The sequence below is a fragment of the Lontra canadensis genome, unplaced genomic scaffold (assembly GCF_010015895.1).
Source record: "Lontra canadensis isolate GAN:19392208 unplaced genomic scaffold, GSC_riverotter_1.0 scaffold163, whole genome shotgun sequence".
NCBI lineage: Eukaryota > Metazoa > Chordata > Mammalia > Carnivora > Mustelidae > Lontra > Lontra canadensis.
Window position 1 is genome coordinate 183,545 of NW_022631157.1, and position 17,000 is coordinate 200,544.

General features: G+C 41.7%; 2 protein-coding genes across 3 annotated transcripts in view; one reads left to right on the forward strand and one right to left on the reverse strand.

Annotated features, from left to right (window-relative positions):
- The window catches only part of FAM222B (family with sequence similarity 222 member B), a 78,591-nt gene that overhangs the window by 34,619 nt on the left and 26,972 nt on the right, over positions 1–17,000 (forward strand). The window lies entirely within an intron of this gene.
- Positions 14,196–14,414, reverse strand: LOC116859807 (small nuclear ribonucleoprotein G-like). The gene has a single exon (XM_032845397.1). The coding sequence runs from the start codon at positions 14,385–14,387 to the stop codon at positions 14,196–14,198; it is 192 nt and encodes a 63-aa protein (XP_032701288.1). The 5' UTR covers positions 14,388–14,414.

Sequence of the window (17,000 nt, forward strand, 5' to 3'; positions counted from 1 at the left end):
GATCTTTGCTTCCTGATTGTACTGAAACCGCCTAAAGCAGTGGTTAGCTTGGATTTAACTGGATGTAGATGTTTTGTATCTGAACTGGGTTGGAGCCAACTGAGTGTTTTTGGGCGTCTGTGTTTTTGCAGGTTATTTGATGTATTCCTTCTGCCTCCCCAACTTCCAAATACATACCTTCCCATACATGCCCCCTCCCTTCTTAATTTCTGCATCACAGGAAGCAGGAGTTTCAGATAGGCTGGATTGATGTGTGTAGCTGATCTAAATGTGCAAACCTATATCTATCCAGGTCTGAAGTTGATTAGTCTGAGAAAAGAAGGGCGAGGCAGAAAGGCCCCAAGAGCTTCTTCTTACTGTCGGGTGTCATCTGGTGGCTATTGCTGTGGAAGTCTGAGGCCCTCTCGGATGTATCACCTGGATGGGGGTCACTCCTAGCACCCAGGCAGAGAGAGTGGGCAGGGGAGCTGTCGAAGGATCACTGCATCACCTGGCCCAGCTGTGGGATGCTTGGCTCCTGGCTTTGGGGTGGTAGCCAGGGGAGATGGGGGCAGCTCTAACAAAGAGGAGCCGCGCAGGGGCCGGGGCCGCGGGTAGCTGGCCTATCCCCGGCGGCTGACCTCCCAGTGGGCCTCCCCAGTTGGCTGCTTGGTGGGTCGCTCTCCTGGCTCTCTGGCTTGCCATTGGCTGTGCGGACGGGAGGGGGTTTGCGGAGGGCCGGGATAGAGTTGAGGGGGCGGGGCTGGCTTCCGGCAGCATAGGGGAGCAAGTGGCAGCCTGCTGGGGGAGGGGGTGTCGGCACACCGCGGAGTGCTGTGCTCTGAGAGCCTGGCACTCGGAGCAGCCGCCTCCCCCTCCCCCTGCCAAGACCGCTCTAAGCCCCTTCTCATCCCTCCTGCCCGGGCGGGGCGAGGAGGGTTGAGCTGCCCCAGGCTGACGGGGCGGAGCCGGGAGCCCCACCGAGCGCTGCGGAGCGAACCTCACCTCCCTTCCAGGGCTCAAGGTGTGTGTGTGTGCTTTTTCTAATGCAGCCCCACCGACTTCAGCCGACTTCACCTTGTGAGAAAAGGGGAAATGGAAGGGGAAGTAAGAGCTCCACATCCCATCAATTTATTTTGATTTTCTGATTCTACCCTTCGTTCTTCTTTCCCTGCCATCATCTCACCCCTGCAGCAGGGTAAGGAGATTCAGGACTCTTCTCTCTCTCTCTCTTTTTTTTACTCCTATTTCGATGTCGGTCTCATATGTAGTAAAATGAACAGAGAAGGAAAGAGGAGCCCTTTCTAGTGTGGCATCTGATGCAGTAAACCGCGGGGGGGGGGGGGAGAGAAAAAGAAAGAAAGAAAAAGAAAAAAGGCTAGGAGTGGGTTTTTGGAACTGTACTATATCTATGTCCACTAAGGCTGTCTTCACCATTTTCGTACTTAGGACTGCCTTAATCAGCAAAAACAATCTGAAAAGGAAGGAGGTGCTAGTGGAAAGAGGGAGCAGCCCCTGTCAAATGGTGGTTGAAGGAAATCCTGATAGTTGTTGGAGATTAACTCTGCTGAAGTCTTTTACTGAGTACCTTGTTACCGGCTTTGTTTAGTATTCAGCTCTATTGGAGGAACCTAACTAGAGTGAGCAAACTTAGCTTACTGTTACTGAAGCCTAAAAGTCTTGTCTTTCTTTCCATAGGTTTATTTCTCATATCCATAGGTTCTCAGAGAGGTTAGTTTGTCATGAAAAACCAGACCAAACTTTTAAAAAATCCAGGTGAGGGGCGCCTGGGTGGCTCAGTGGGTTAAGCCTCTGCCTTTGGCTCGGGTAGTGATCCCAGAGTCCTGGGATTGAGCCCCACGTCGGGCTCTCTGCTCGGCGGGGAGTCTGCTTCCTCCTCTCTCACTGCCTGCCTCTCTGCCTACTTGTGATCTCTGTCTGTCAAATAAATAAATAAAATCTTTAAAAAAAAAATCCAGGTGAATTTTGTTTAGTTTATTTTTTAAAGTTTCCTCTCTGACCCAAACTTTATTGAATTGGGTAGCTGTATCATTACAATTTAAATTATGTTTACCTCTTTTGCTTCTAAAACTTAAGGATCCCTTCTTTCTGAAGGACACAGAGCTTCAGCCAAAATCAGGAACCGCTTTATAAGTTTTTAATTGAGAGGAAAGTTATCAGTTGAAGATAGAGAACCCAAATTTTATGATGTTAGAAACAAAGGGTGAGTGTGTCTGTCTGTCTCTCTTTCTGTGGTGAGCGGCAGTGTCCTTGATAAACTTGCTTAATTTCACTGGGTGTTTTCACCAAACGTGTGTGGACCAAATACATCTTCATGTTGATTAGCAAAGAGCTAGAACACCAGAGGGGGTGAATATCAATTTTTGGCAGCATTTTGGTAAATATTAATTGAAATGATTGAGTTCATTCTTACAATCCAGGTTCAGTTTCCACAGTTTGTTCTAACTGGAATTCAGTTTTAAAGACAAATTATATGCTGGAGCTGTCTTACAGTTTTAACTGATCATTGTTTTTCCTTTGCAGTGATATAGTGGATCTCTAATAAAAGGCAGTTTTTGGTAAAAGCAAGTGTTACGAAGAAGAGGGGTAGTAAGATAGGAAACCATCTCAGTTGTGGAAACTTACTGGGGATCAGGACTCTATTTTTTAAATTTCAGGTAGCCTTACTACAGAACTGTACAAAAAAGTGGGCACCTAGCTGCCTCAGTTGGTAGAATATGTGACCCTTGACCTCGGGGATTCAAGCCCCACATTGGGTATAGAGATTACTTGGGGGGGAAAAAAAGGAATTGTGCAAAAAAGTAGATTCACAGTAAACCTTTGTTGGATTTGAGATGTGTTGTTTATTACCCATTTATCCCTTACGACTCCATAATCTTGTTTAAATTGAAAGGCTAAAAGGATCCCCTAGATGTTTTCTTTACTGAGAATAAACTGGTAAAAATCACTGATTGGAGCCTTGACAGCTAGCTGCTGTATAAAACAAAACACACTTTAATGTCTAAGCTATAGCAAGCTGAGAAAGTAACAACAAAAAATATTTAGAGGCCATTTAAAGCATGTATCACTTCAGCTTGCTTCTACTAAAAAATAAGTTGATTTCCTATTTGGTATCCTAGGTGGTTTTTTTTGTCTACCCATGAGTAAGCAATTAATACAGTTTTGTAAAGTTATATTAAACTTTGTTTACCTTATTTTTTTATATATCTATTTTCTTGCCTGATTTGTGTAATCAATATTTTGCATGGTACAGTGATTTCCCCAAAGAATGTTCCCCATGAGAAAAGGCTATGTATAGAACTAATCATAGGTGTATCTACACTGATTTCCAAATATCATTTAAAGGGGGATGGAACTCCTCAAATTTGGTCCTCTGCAAGGAAACAATTATGTGAAGCCATGACTTCCCATAATCTCTTAGGTTGAGAGATTATCATGGTGCTGCTGAAGTTAAAGTAGCTGATTTAATTTTCTTTAGCAATCTGTTTTTATCCATCCTGATTATTTCTGTGAGTCAGAGCTTAGAATGTGTTAAAAAGGGCCCTGTGTTCTCTCTAAAGGGAGGACTCAAGCCCAATCCCCCATTCACATCAGAAGTATAAAATGAACCCCCTTGAGAAGGTGAAGGAAAAGATTGGACCCTTGGTGTTGATTCTCATAATAATCACCTTGAGTGTTTTAAGGTTTGGAATCGGGAAAAGCTTGCTCAAGATGGAAAAATATTAGAGGCAAACAACTGGGAATGCTGCTCTGTGAGAGACTTATTTAGAGACAATGAATGCATTCATATGGAGATGTGATTGGTGATAGTTTTAAGCTATTCAATTTTGTCAGGTGTCTGAGACAATATTTTGTGTGTGCTTAAATCCAACCCCCTCCCCCAGGGGTTGACTCTTGGAAGCTGAGTCTTTTGAGGAAGTTTGCTGTGAGTCTGAATCTGGAGGGGAGAGGACTTGGTAGAGTCTGTTATCTGCTCAGATAAAGATGTGGAATTGATTGCTGGTGAGTTACTGAACTCTTCCTAATGAATGGTTGCTAGGCAAAATGCATCTCAATCAGTTTTAATCCTCAATAGTTTACAGGTCTGCTCTTGGTGAGGGCCAGAGCTGCCTTTCTAATGATACTGCCCTTTTAAGAATTCTGTTGCATTTGCATATATGTTGCTCGGTTGGACACACACACACACACACACACACACACACACAGAGCAGAATGACTTATGGATCTCACTTCATCCATCTAAGAATTTAGCTTTTGGTAACCGTGGGTCAGCATTGTCTTTCTCCAGGATTAAGTGGTGAGTAGGGTTGGCTCTTTAGTTGTAGGATACCATTGTATTTGATTATCTTTGGTTTTGTAACTAGTAAGGCAGTGAACTAACACATTCATTTTGGAAACAGGCCAGTGATAACACTGCCCTTGGGCCTGGATGGATGGAAAATAGGACAGAGTAAACAATTGAGGGCATAAATAATGAATCTTCCAACTGAGCCCTGGGAGAGTGGAGATTATCCTCAGAGCTGTTCAAGCTGGCAGTGGAAGGGGAAAAGTCCACTGAATTAATTACCCTGACTATGTTTGATACTGCAGTTATTATGGGGTTGTTAAAGCTATTCAAAACAGGGGTGCTTTTTTTTTAATTTAATTTTTTTTGAAAAGACTTTTAATTATTTGAGAGAGCGAGAGCACATGCACTAGCTACGAGGGGGCACAGGGAGATGTTGAAATAAACTCCTCACTGAGCAGGGAGCCTGACATGGGGCTCCATTCCAGGACCCCAGTCATGACCCTAGCCGAAGGCAGATGCTTAACTGACTGAGCCATCCAGGCACCCCCCAGAGGTTATAACCCATTTTTTTTTAAACCATTCAACTTGCTAATCTTTTTAGAATCCAGGCCTTTGCCCCTTCCCCCAGCTTTGATCTATATGTTAGCATTCCATGAATACTGGACAGTCCTCTTGTTTGGCCAGATCTTAGAATTTTACTTACTGGGAGGTTTTATTAGCTATAAATACATGTGGTAATAGAAGAAAATGGAGAAAGCCTGTATCTGGTTTAAAAAAATTCTTTAACTTCTTTAGTACATATTGTATGTATCTTTACTACATATTATACTTTGAAATTAAATGTGGAGTTGTAGGGTAGCATTATATAACGACTCACAAAAGGTTAAGACAAGAGTTTCTTCAACCCAAGAGTCATTTTCAGTATTGACACATTTTTACTTTTAGATTAGTTTCATTCAGTGAATGAAATAAGCAGTGTCACTGTTCTCAGCATTTCTCTCAAGTAGGAAAAATAATGCCCTGAGAATGTCTAAATAACTTAGTGATTTAGTAGTGAAGCCAGATCCAGATCTGGAGCCAAGGTCTCTGGATCCTTCCCTTTGAATTTCTAATATATTTATATTTTTTTTAAAGGAAGCTCTATGCCCAAATTGGGGCTTGAATTTACCACCCCGAGATTAGGAGTCACATGCTCACTGACTGAGCCAGCCAGGTGCCCTGAATTTTTAGTACATTTAATTCTTTTCTCCAAGAACTCCTTTCAGGATCCTTTATTTATTTACTTATTTATTTATTTTAAAAGATTTTGACAGAGAGAGATCACAAGCAGGCAGGCAGAGAGAGAAGGAGAAGCTGAGTAGAGAGCCTGATGGGGGGCTCGATCCCAGGACCCTGAGATCATGACCTGAGCTGAAGGCAGAAGCTTAATCCACTGAGCCACCCAGGCACCCCTCAGGATCCTTATTTGAAGTGACTTGAAATTTTCCAGTTTGGTGATATTTGATATGATATTTGTTGCCGTTAGATCTCAGGGAGGGAGCATTAGGCATATTAGATTAAATTCAGTCATGGACTGAGTTTGTTACATTTCAGCCTAGCTGAAAAGGGCAGAGGCATCTTTACAACACATGGGCAGAACTTTAGTTAAGGATTCATTCCTGATCAGAGAATATAGTTATTGATTATTCATGCAGAAGGGCAAACAGGCAAAGTAGAGATAGGTAAAATTCAAAGATACTCCTGGCAATAGCTTAAATAACTTCCTCTGCTTTTTAATGGGGATTTACAAGCTGAACAAACTGATTAGAGATTTGTTTTCTTTCTCTGGTCATTCAAGAGACCAGTAAGTAAGATATCCACAAGCTTGAATTAAACTTAGTTTTTTGATCAACAAAGGTATATAGTATATACACAAAACAAAAGTATATATATAACAAAAGCATATAGCTCATTACTGGACCTAGAAAAGTTTAGCTCAGTTTAGTATCCTTGAGATTGTTTATTTAATTTTTTAAGACTTTGACCCTTGTTATCTAATTACACTGACATCCTATGGAGAATTGAGATTTTCCTAGTAGATCATAGTAAACTAGCTTTTGGTACTAGCATGTCTTCTTTGTTAGCATCTTCTGGCACCTTGGTATGTCCAGTGATTCATCATATGTGGACACGTTGTAGATAACCAAACCATAGAAGTGGTACCAAAGCAAACCCATCCTCTTAACACTGGACTGTGTATACTGTAATGATGAGAACTGTTGGCCAAAATGAAACCCATTTAGGAGTCAGAAGTCAGATTGTGATTAAAGTAGTGCTATATGTTACAATTTTCGAAGCTGAGGATTTCTTTAAGTGCTGTCTGATGGGAAAATGTTTGCTTGTTTCTGTTTCTTTCAGTGGAGGATCAGCTGAATATTACAGCAGATTTAAAAGGCAAGGTTTCCATGACCAATCGCTAATTCTTTGCACTCAGCAAAGTGGTTTTGAAGATCAGTTGCTGATCTGAGTGAAAAATCAGATTTTATCCCAGTTGGAAAATTGAAGGGATTTTGACACTATTCCTGTTGCTTCAGAGGAGAAGCATAAATGTTGTTAGTCATAACTTAAGTTTCTTCTTTTGTTCCAAAAGCTAAAGTATTTTTTTCCGTTGGCAGCTCACTTACCCCGCTTACTGTGTAAAGGGTAGAACTTAATCTATGTTTAAAGGACTATCAAGTCTGTGAGAGGTTAAAGACCGCTCATCCCAGGTTGCAGTATATCAATGGAAAAGACACATTTCCTGAGTTCCTGAATGGACTGTCTGTATTACCCAGCTATTCAGCTGGAAGTGGATATACCATTGTGAAGACATTAATTTTGTAGCTGTGAAGGTACTGGTTTGGCTTTTGCTTATCTTATTCTCCCAGAACCTTTTTCATTCAGCAGAAAGTGGGACCAGTGCATTAATGAAGAATCCATATCTTGGTTTTAAACTGTCCTGCTAGGTATTACTGTGCATTCACTAAGGTGCTTTACAACAGATTTTGGTACTTAGGTTTCATTCAATCCCTGTGAAGTTATAGTGCAGTTGGAGTGTGATAGTGTGATAAGACATTTCTGCAGAGAGACAAAACGAACCTTTCCTTTTTTTTTTTTTTTTAAGATTTATTTATTGGACACAGAGAGATCACAAGTAGGCAGAGAGGCAGGCAGAGAGAGGGGGGGAAGCAGGCTCCCTGCTGAGCAGAGAGCCCAATGCGGGGCTCGATCTCAGGACCCTGAGATCATGACCTGAGCTGAAGGCAGAGGCTTAACCCACTGAGGCACCCAGGAGCCCCCAAACCTTTCTTTTTAAGAAAAGTCCTTCACCTATTTCCATAGTCCATGGCAAAATTTAGTTGGAACAAGTTGCTTTTTTCAGCAGGCCATATTTTAATTTTTGCCTCTTCTCCAAGCTAAACAAATGTCCCAACTGAAATGTATCATTCTTATCATTCATAGTATGTTTTAGGGAGATCGTTCCAAGTGCACTTAGAAGTGAGACGCTGATGCCACTTAAACCTGCACACCAATTCTGTAACTCTCTCAAATTGTTTCCACCAACTGCCTGCATCCCCCAGTCTGTCCACATCTGCTCATCTCTCCGCTTCCCACAACTAGTTAAGAAAGTACCGTTGCTCAACCAGGGAAATGCTAGTTTTTATCAAAGTCAGAATTGTGTGTGCCCATGTACAAAGGAGCAGACGTCCATTAGTTTGTTGCATTATTGCGTGAAGAGTATTTCCATGTTACAGAAATAAGATTCCACTCTTCTAAACAAGTTGACAAGTTGCTTTTTATTAGAAGTGCAAGTCTAAGAGTTAAGCTTGAAAGGAGAGAGGGGACAACTATACTGATTATAATTTAATTGCTTTAAAAAAATCTGTTACATTGGGACACTTGGGTGGCTCAGCCAGGTAAGCATCTGCCTTCGTCTCAGGTCATGATCGCAGGGTCCTGGGATCGAGTCCCACATCTGGCTCCCTGCTTGGTAAGGAGCCTGCTTCTCCCTCTCTCTGCCACTGCCCCGCTTGTGCAAGTGCACAGACTCACTCGTTCTCTCTCTGACAAATAAATTAAATAATATCTTTTTTAAAATCTGTTATGAAATTAAAAGCTATATTGCTGTTTTGCACTGAAAGTAGTAGATAAGCCATGGAGAACTACAGTTTCTCAGTGAGGACCCCTCTAGCCATGCTATTTGAAATCACTATTCCACCCACTTTGCTCATCTCCTAACACTGCTTTGTCTTTCTTTCCCTAGTGTTTATCATCTTCTAAGAGTCTATGGAACTTAATCCACTCATTAAATTTATCTGACCCTCCCACTGTACCTTGTGTAAAAATGGAAGCACAAGTTTTTGTTTGTTTTGTTCTTTGCCAAACCCCTCACTCCTGGAGCAATGTCTTATTACATAGTAGGTGCTCAGTAAATACTGGTATGAATTAATTGGAGAAGTACTCTTTAAAAGATACCTGTGGATTAGAATTTGGAGTATATGGGAAGAGATTATTGTCTTATTGGAGTTAATACTAAATTAGGAATCACATTTCTTGATTAGCTTAAGGGAAAGAATACGTGAAAAAAAACCTCAAGGAATTGGGGTTAATTAGCCCAGATTAGGGAAATGACGGATATTTTATATTATGCAAATATGAAGGAGCATTATATAAAGATAGCTCTTATTCACCTTGAAGAGGACAAAGGAATAGTCTGAAACTCCTGAACAATGAATATAAGACATGCAGAAGAATTTCCCGATTTTGAAATAAATACTGGAACAGGTGACCAAAGAAGGATGGTTTCTCAGAATTGATTTCTCATCTGTGGCACTATGTTGGAGGCAGTGGTGAGAATGGAAAGAGAGAGCCCAGGGGTCAGAAAACCTGGTTGTAGTCGACGTACTTAAGAGCTTTTCCTTCTTTCCTTCCTTCCTTCCTTTGTCTCTCTCTCTTTCTTTCTCTCTTTCTTTCCTGATTCCATTTATTTATTGACAGAGCTCACAAGTAGGCAGAGGGGGAGGGGAAAGCAGGCCCACCCCAGCCCCAGCAGAGAGCCGGAGAGCCCAACTCAGGGCTCGATCCCAGGATCGAGCTCATGACCTGAGCCAAAGGCAGACGCCCAGCCCAGTGAGCCACCCAGGTTCCCCAAGAGCTTTTCCTAGTTCCTTTATCTCTGAAAATGGGACTAATGATCCTTGCACAAACTATCTCATAGGGCATTTGAGAAAATCAAGTGAGAACATTCATGTGAAAGCACTTCAAAAATTATGAACTTTTCTATAAAGGAAGCAGTCATTAATGACCATATAAAATCACCTTTGTTAGTGATTTAGAGTCATGGAATCTGGAAGTTGGTTTAATGATCGATCATCTAGTTCAGATTCTTAGTTCCTGAAAATAAATTTTCCATCATTTTTTTTCATGACCCTGAGATCAAGACCTGAGCTGAAATCAAGGGGGTCAGATGCTTAACCAGCTGAACCACCCAGGAGCCCCTCTTTTCCATCATTCTTAAGGAGTAGTCATGACTTTTGCTTCAGCATTTCGAGTACTGTGCCAGTATTGAATTAAATAAGCTCATTGTTGTTTATGTTCATCTAAAATTGCCTTTCTTCAGACTTTACTAACGTGTTTGTGGACTCAGAAATAAATCTACTCCCTCCTTTGTGTGACGGCCCTCTTATGGCACCCTTGTTTAAGATCGTCTCTTGCCTTGAAATCACTATAGCTACTTAACTGATTTCTGCCATCTCCTGTTTGTCTTTCATATTTTCGGCAGATTGATTTAAAATAGACATCTGATCATGTTAGTCTCCTTGAAACCTGTCCCTTTCTCCCCATGGCTTCAGGATAAAGTCTCACATTAGCTAATAAGAGTTATAATTACTGTTGTTGAGCATAGACACTGCACCAAGCACTTTATGAATATAATCTTATTTAATCATCACAGTTATTCTGTAAGATGTTGGGACTATTATACTGATTTAATGTTAAGAATATTGAGCCATGGGGGCACCTGGGTGGCTCAGTCAGTTAAGTGACTACCTTCAGCCCAGGTCATGATCCCAGGGTTCTGGCTTTGAGCCCCACATCGGGCTCCTTGCTCAGCGTGGAGCCTGCTTCTCCCTCTTCCTCTGCTTGCCACTCCCCCTGCTTGTGCTCACTCCGCCCCCCCCCCCCCCCGCCATCAAATAAATAAAATTTTAAAGAAAAAGAATATTGAGCTGTGACTCCAACCCAGCTTTATTCTATTTTTTCTTTTTTAAAGATTTTATTATTGTTTTTTTTTTTTTCTTTGAGAGAGAGTGACAGTATGATAGGTAGAAGGATGAGAGAGAGAGAGAGAGAGAGAGAATCTGAAGCAGACTCCATGCTGCATGTGGAGCCCAACACAGAGCTCAGTCCCAGGACCCTGAGATCATGACCTGAGCCAAAACCAAGAGTCTGGCTGCTTAACTGTGCCAACCCACCTTTATTCTTAATCTGGTGTTCTGTTCCTCTAGTATGAAATATAAGGCTCTTCATAACTTGGCACATCAGGCTCATATCCAGGTTTGGCATATACATCTAACACCCACCTCTTTATACCATACCATTTGTGGTTTCCCAAAGATGCATTTAGTTATGTTAGTTTTCTAGCATAGTCGTGCATGCCTTTCATTATGTTAGTTTTCTCTGCCTAGAGTAGCTTACCCTTCTCAATCCAGCAAATTCTTGCTTGGCTTTCAATGACCCATGTTATTGTTCTCCCTTCTTTCTCATTGTTCCTTGGAAGTATTTGTTTCATTATTTTGATTTTCAAACAGTTTCATCCACATTTTTTTTTTTAAAGATTTTATTTATTTATTTGTTAGAGTGAGAGAGCACAAGTAGGGAGAGCTGTAGAGGCAGAAGGAGAAGCAGGCTCCCTGCTCAGCAGGGAACCTGATACGGGCCTCAGTTTCAGGTCTCTGGGATCATGACCTGAGCCGAAGGCAGAGGCTTTAACCCACTGAGCCACCCAGGTGCCCCTATACTGTGATACTTTCACCACAGTAATCATGTTTCTTTTTTTTTTTTTTTAAAGATTTTATTTATTTATTTGACAGACAGAAATCACAAGTAGGCAGAGAGGCAGGCAGAGAGAGAGAAGGGGAAGCAGGCTCTCTACTGAGCAGAGAGCCCGATGCGGGACTCGATCCCAGGACCCTGAGATCATGACCTGAGCCAAAAGCAGAGGCTTAACCCACTGAGCCACCCAGGTGTCCCAGTAATCATGTTTCTTACCAGGGATTTTGTCTGCCATATTTGTATTCCTAATACATAGTATTACCACAGTGCCTACTGCATCACTTTTGCTCAGGGATTGAATGAGTGAAGGATGTTCGTACTAAGTGTTCTCTTTTTCCATTTACTATTCATATTGTAGTTTCTAGATCCCTCTCTGTTTATTGCATCTTGGCTGAGCTATTCCTAGGCTTTTCTCTATTTCCATCAGAAATGGAATGACTGCAGAAAGTGAACTCCAACCTTCCAAAATAACTTTAAATGAAAAATGTACCAAATGAACAGGTTGTCCAGCTGCTGCTTTGCAAAAGGTTCTGATTACATTAATTTCTAGTCACCTCCTTGCTAGAATAGAGCCCAAATAAAATAAGAAAAATAAGCAGAGTAGGGGCACCTGGCTGTTCAGTCGTTAGAGCATGTGACTGACTGTAGATCTCCGGGATGTGAGTTAGAGCCCTACGTTGGGTGTAGATACTACTTAAAAATAAAAAACTTAAGGGGCACCTGGGTGGCTCAGTGGGTTAAAGCCTCTGCCTTCCGCTCAGGTCATGATCTCGGCGTCCTGGGATGGAGCCCGGCATCAGGCTTTCGGCTCGGCAGGGAGCCTGCTTCCTCCTCTCTCTCTGCCTGCCTCTCTGCCTACTTGTGATCTCTGTCTGTCAAATTTAAAAAAATATATATATATGTGTATATATATATATATATATATATATATAAAACTTAAAAAGAAGCAGAGAAAAAAATTAGCAGAGATGAGCACTTTGTGCCTGCTTTTCTCTTACTTTCTGTCACCTCAGCAGGGTCATCCCACTTTATAAGTCACTGTTGATTAAAAAAAAATAAAAAAACACAGTTTTCCCCTTTCTATAAAACAGAATGGTTGGGGCACCTGAGTGGCTCAGTGGGTTAAGCCTCTGCCTTTAGCTTGGGTCATGATCTCAGGGTCCTGGGATGGAGCCCTGCATCAGGCTCTCTGCTCGGCAGGGAGCCTGCTTCCCCCCTCTCTCTGCCTATTTCTCTGCCTACCTGTGATCTTTAAAAAAAAAAACAAAAACAGAATGGTTTCCTAAGACTCCACAATACCCTTAGGGGAGTCTTAGTCCCTTGGGCTGTGACACAATTGAAAAACAGAGAGTCTGGTACTAAATTTCAGGGGAAAAGTTACAGCTCTTATCCAGAATTGAAGGCAAATGAGTTAAGCAGCAGGAATCTATCAGCTCCAAAGTCTATTCAGAAGTGATTTAGTCTTTGCTGTTGGGACAGATCAACAATGCCATTTGCCTGTCTAAAATATGAGATTACACAGGATTCCCTTAGAAGAGACAAATTATTAGCATAATAGTAGCTCCTTCCCTTGTATAACATCTCTTCTTAGTATTACATGTTAGTGTCACAGGGCACATCTAATGCATAGTACTAGGGTCTAGTAGATTAGGCCATAGTGCCTTACTTAGGGTGGTTAGGGGAAATGTACCAGTTCTCAGCAACTCTCAGCCAAAATGGACTTGGTTATTGTTAAAATTCATCTTTATCAAAGGAAGCACTGGTTAATGATTTTTCTCCTGGCTCAAAATGCTGGGCATTAGCTGGAATTGCTGAGTGATTTGCAGTGGGGAAACCATGAGACCAATTTCTTGTTTGTCCACAAATTATCATTAGCAGTTTCATTTGCAGATTGAAGAAGCAGGAGGAGCGGTCTGTGTGCCATTTGCAGCTTCCCTCCGATTAGGGTGTTATTTCAATTATGTCCAATTAACTTTTATTGCAGATAGTGGTGATAATTACTTGCAAGTCAGTTTTTTGGCTGCAGTTATCCCAAGGCTGAAGTATGAACTTGATGGATTTTAATAACCAGAATGACACATTTTACTCCCTCCCTCCACTGTAGCTATTTCTTTTTCCAGACCTCTTTTAGACGGGAGATGAAAGCATTGTAAAAATTCATCTCACAATTAAAATGTATTGTCCTTCTTTTGAAGAGCTGTATAGGATCATATTTTAGAAGAGTCTATTAAAAGCAGCCTTAATGGCTTCTTATTTTCTGAAATCATACCCTTGAGTTCATTGCTGCTTAGAGAATAGACAGAGATGGAACTGAATGTCATTCACAGCTATATGTGCTTATTGTTAAGATTGTAATAATTTGGCAAGGTGCAGTCTAGTCTTCTGGTTGCATATGAAATTCTTTGAAGTGCAGAAGTAAACTTTGCTTGGGGGCACTTTTATAAAAAGATTTATTTATTTAAAGATTTTATTTATTTGACAGAGATCACAAGTAGGCAGAGAGGCAGGCAGAGAGAGAGAGGAAAGCAGGCTCCCCACTGAGCAGAGAGCCCGATGCTCAGCTCGATCCCAGGACCCTGGGATCAGGACCTGAGCCGGAGGCAGAGACTTTAACCCACTGAGCCACACAGGTGCCCAGTGTTTTTTGAAGATTTTATTTATTTACTTGATGGAGCACAAGCATGGGGAGTGGAAGGCAGAAGGGGAGGGAGAAGCAGGCTTCCTGCTGTGCAAGGAACCCAATGCAGGACTAGATCCCAGAATCCTGGGATCATGACTCAAGTGAAGGCAGCCACTCAACTGACTGAGCCACCCAGGTTCCCTGAACACCCGTTGTTTATGCTCTTTCTAAGGCTTCTAACATGATGGTGTTATTTCCTTCTATTACCACCATTCCGATATTCTGTTGCTCACTAGTTGCCATCTCCATACATTCATCTGTCACAAGATTCATAAAGGGATTGAACCCTTGCAATATTCCTTGGACATGTCTGCCACCATTTAACTTCAGTGATAATTTCTTATCCATAATTTTTTTCTATTTGGGAGCGTGAGCTTTGCTCTTGATGTCTACTCAGTGAGCTCAAAAGGTGCCTCCTTAAAAAAAAAATTAATTTTAGCTGTTTCTAATAGGAAGTTGCATAATACCTTTGGAAACATCCTTGCCAGGTGGAGAGAGAGAGACAGAAGGAATAGTTTGTTTTTCTCTGAAGATGACAAAGTCTCTTTGCTTTTTTTTTTAGACTTTCCCTTCATTATTGTTTGATGGTAACCCTGAAAAGTAAGTGGTCTTATGTGCGAAGTCTTATCTCCTTAACATGCAGAAAACTAAAGTTAACTCCAAACTGGGACTGTTCCTAGATATTCAGGTGATTTGCTGTTTCTTTCATCTCGGATGTCCTTGCTCACCCTAATGTCCTTTGTTGCTAGGGTTTCTTCCCAGCGGCTCACTAGTCTCCTTAGATACTTCATGGATGTGGCTGCATAAAAATTTTGTTGAGGGGTGCCTGGGTGGCTCAGTGGGTTAAGCCTCTGCCTTCCGCTCAGGTCATGATCCCAGGGTCCTGGGATCGAGCCCCGCATTGGGCTCTCTGCTCAGCGGAGAGCCTGCTCCCCCCCCACTGCCTGCCTCTCTGCCTACTTGTGATCTCTCTCTCTCTCTCTGTCAAATAAATAAATAAAATCCTAAAAAAAAAATTGTTGAGAGTAAGTGGCCAGGGAAAATGGCAATGCATTTTAGGAGCTTGCTTTTCTTAGTGTTTGTGTGAGGTAAAGGAAGAAAGTTCATGGCTGCTTGGAGAAGGGCCATAATACAGTTATTTCTCCCCCAAAGCTTCCCTGATCACACTAAAAAGAAAGAAGAGGAAAGGGTGAGTGATAAACACCATTCTTACACAACTTCAAAGCTCTTCATTGATTGTTACTGAAAACCTTTCTGCTGTAGAATAACCGAGACTCTATGCCTGCCAGCTGCTGTTGGTGTGAAAGTGGAGAAGCTAGTTATAGTGGGTACTTTTCAGGAAGTCTGGAGATAAAGTTCATAATGTCATTTGAAACTTTTTGTGTAGTGGGAGGAAAGAGTGTCAAAACTCCTTTCCACTCTGGAAGATACAATAAGGATTTCCTTTAGAGTAAAGGGGTTTTCATGATACTTTTGATGAGGTTCAGGATGTGTGCTTAGAAGGAAAGGCCTTGCAAAACACATGAACTTGATGGAAATGCTAGTGAATGTCAGGCCTGAAAAAGGAGGGTTATTAATAGGGCCATTTCAGAATAAACATTTCTTTTGGAACCTTTCCAAAAGTTGAATTCTCCATCTTTAAGTAAGAGAGTTGCATTGAATGCCACCCAGTGGAAGCATTGCCCGAGCAGAGGGGAGGTTGGGAGAGAATTTGAAGTATAGGCACCGGAGAAAATGTTATTCAGGTAAGTGTTGAAAAGAAATTGGAAGTTGATGAGGCAGAAAGTTACGGGAAACCTATTCCAGATGGCAAGAACCCCAAATGTCAGTACTTAACCAACGTAGAGGTAAGTTACCTGCATTAAGATAAAACAATATGGTTACCAACAGGCCATTCTCTCCAACTCTTCTTCATAATCTCCAGCCCCCATGCCCTTTGCAGACTTCAACGCTGCTGCCTCTTTTATTTATTTATTTTTTTTAAATTTTTTAAATTTATTTATTTGACAAACAGATCACAAGTAGGCAGAGAGGCAGGCAGAGAGAGAGAGGGGAGAAGCAGGCTCCCTGCTGAGCAGAGAGCCCGACGCGGGGCTCGATCCCAGGACCCTGGGATCATGACCCGAGCCGAAGGCAGAGGCTTTAACCCACTGAGCCACCCAGGCGCCCCTGCCTCTTTTATTTTTTTTTATTTTTGTTAATTTTTGGAAGTGAAAGTAGACTTTACTGAAGATGTAGAGAGATACAGATTGAGTGTCTAGGAGACTCGGAAAGGAAAAAAGGAGCATGAGTCTCCTTTTTTTGTGTATTTTTCTTTTGTTTTTCAAATAAAATGTCCAGGGGCGTCTGAGTGGCTCAGTTGATTAAGTGGCTGCCTTCGGCTCAGATTATGGTCCCAGGGTCCTGGGATTGAGCCCCATATCAGGCTCCTTGCTCAGCGGGGAGCCTGCTTCTCCCTCTCCCCTTGGACTTCCCCACTGCTTGTGTTCTCTCTCTCTCTCTCAAGTAAGTAAAATCTTTAAAAATAAAATAAAGGGGCGCCTGGGTGGCTCAGTGGGTTAAAGCCTCTGCCTTCAGCTCAGGTCATGATCCCAGGGTCCTGGGATCGAGTTCCGCATCAGGCTCTCTGCTGAGCAGAGAGCCTGGTTCCCCCTCTCTGCCTGCCTCTGCCTACTTGTGATCTTTCTCTCTGTGTCAAATAAATAAATAAATAAATAAATAAATAAATAAATAAATAAGAAATCTTAAATAAATAAATAAAATGCCTGGAAACAAGCTCAGAATTACGGAAAAGTTGCAAGTACAATACAAAGGATATTTTTCTTCCTTAAGTCATTTGACCTGATTGCTTCTTCATCTCAGAATACTTTAGTGTTTATCTTCTATAAACAAGGACACTCACCAGCATTACCACAATTTAATCATCAAAATCAGGAAGCTAACATTGATATATTGCTGTCA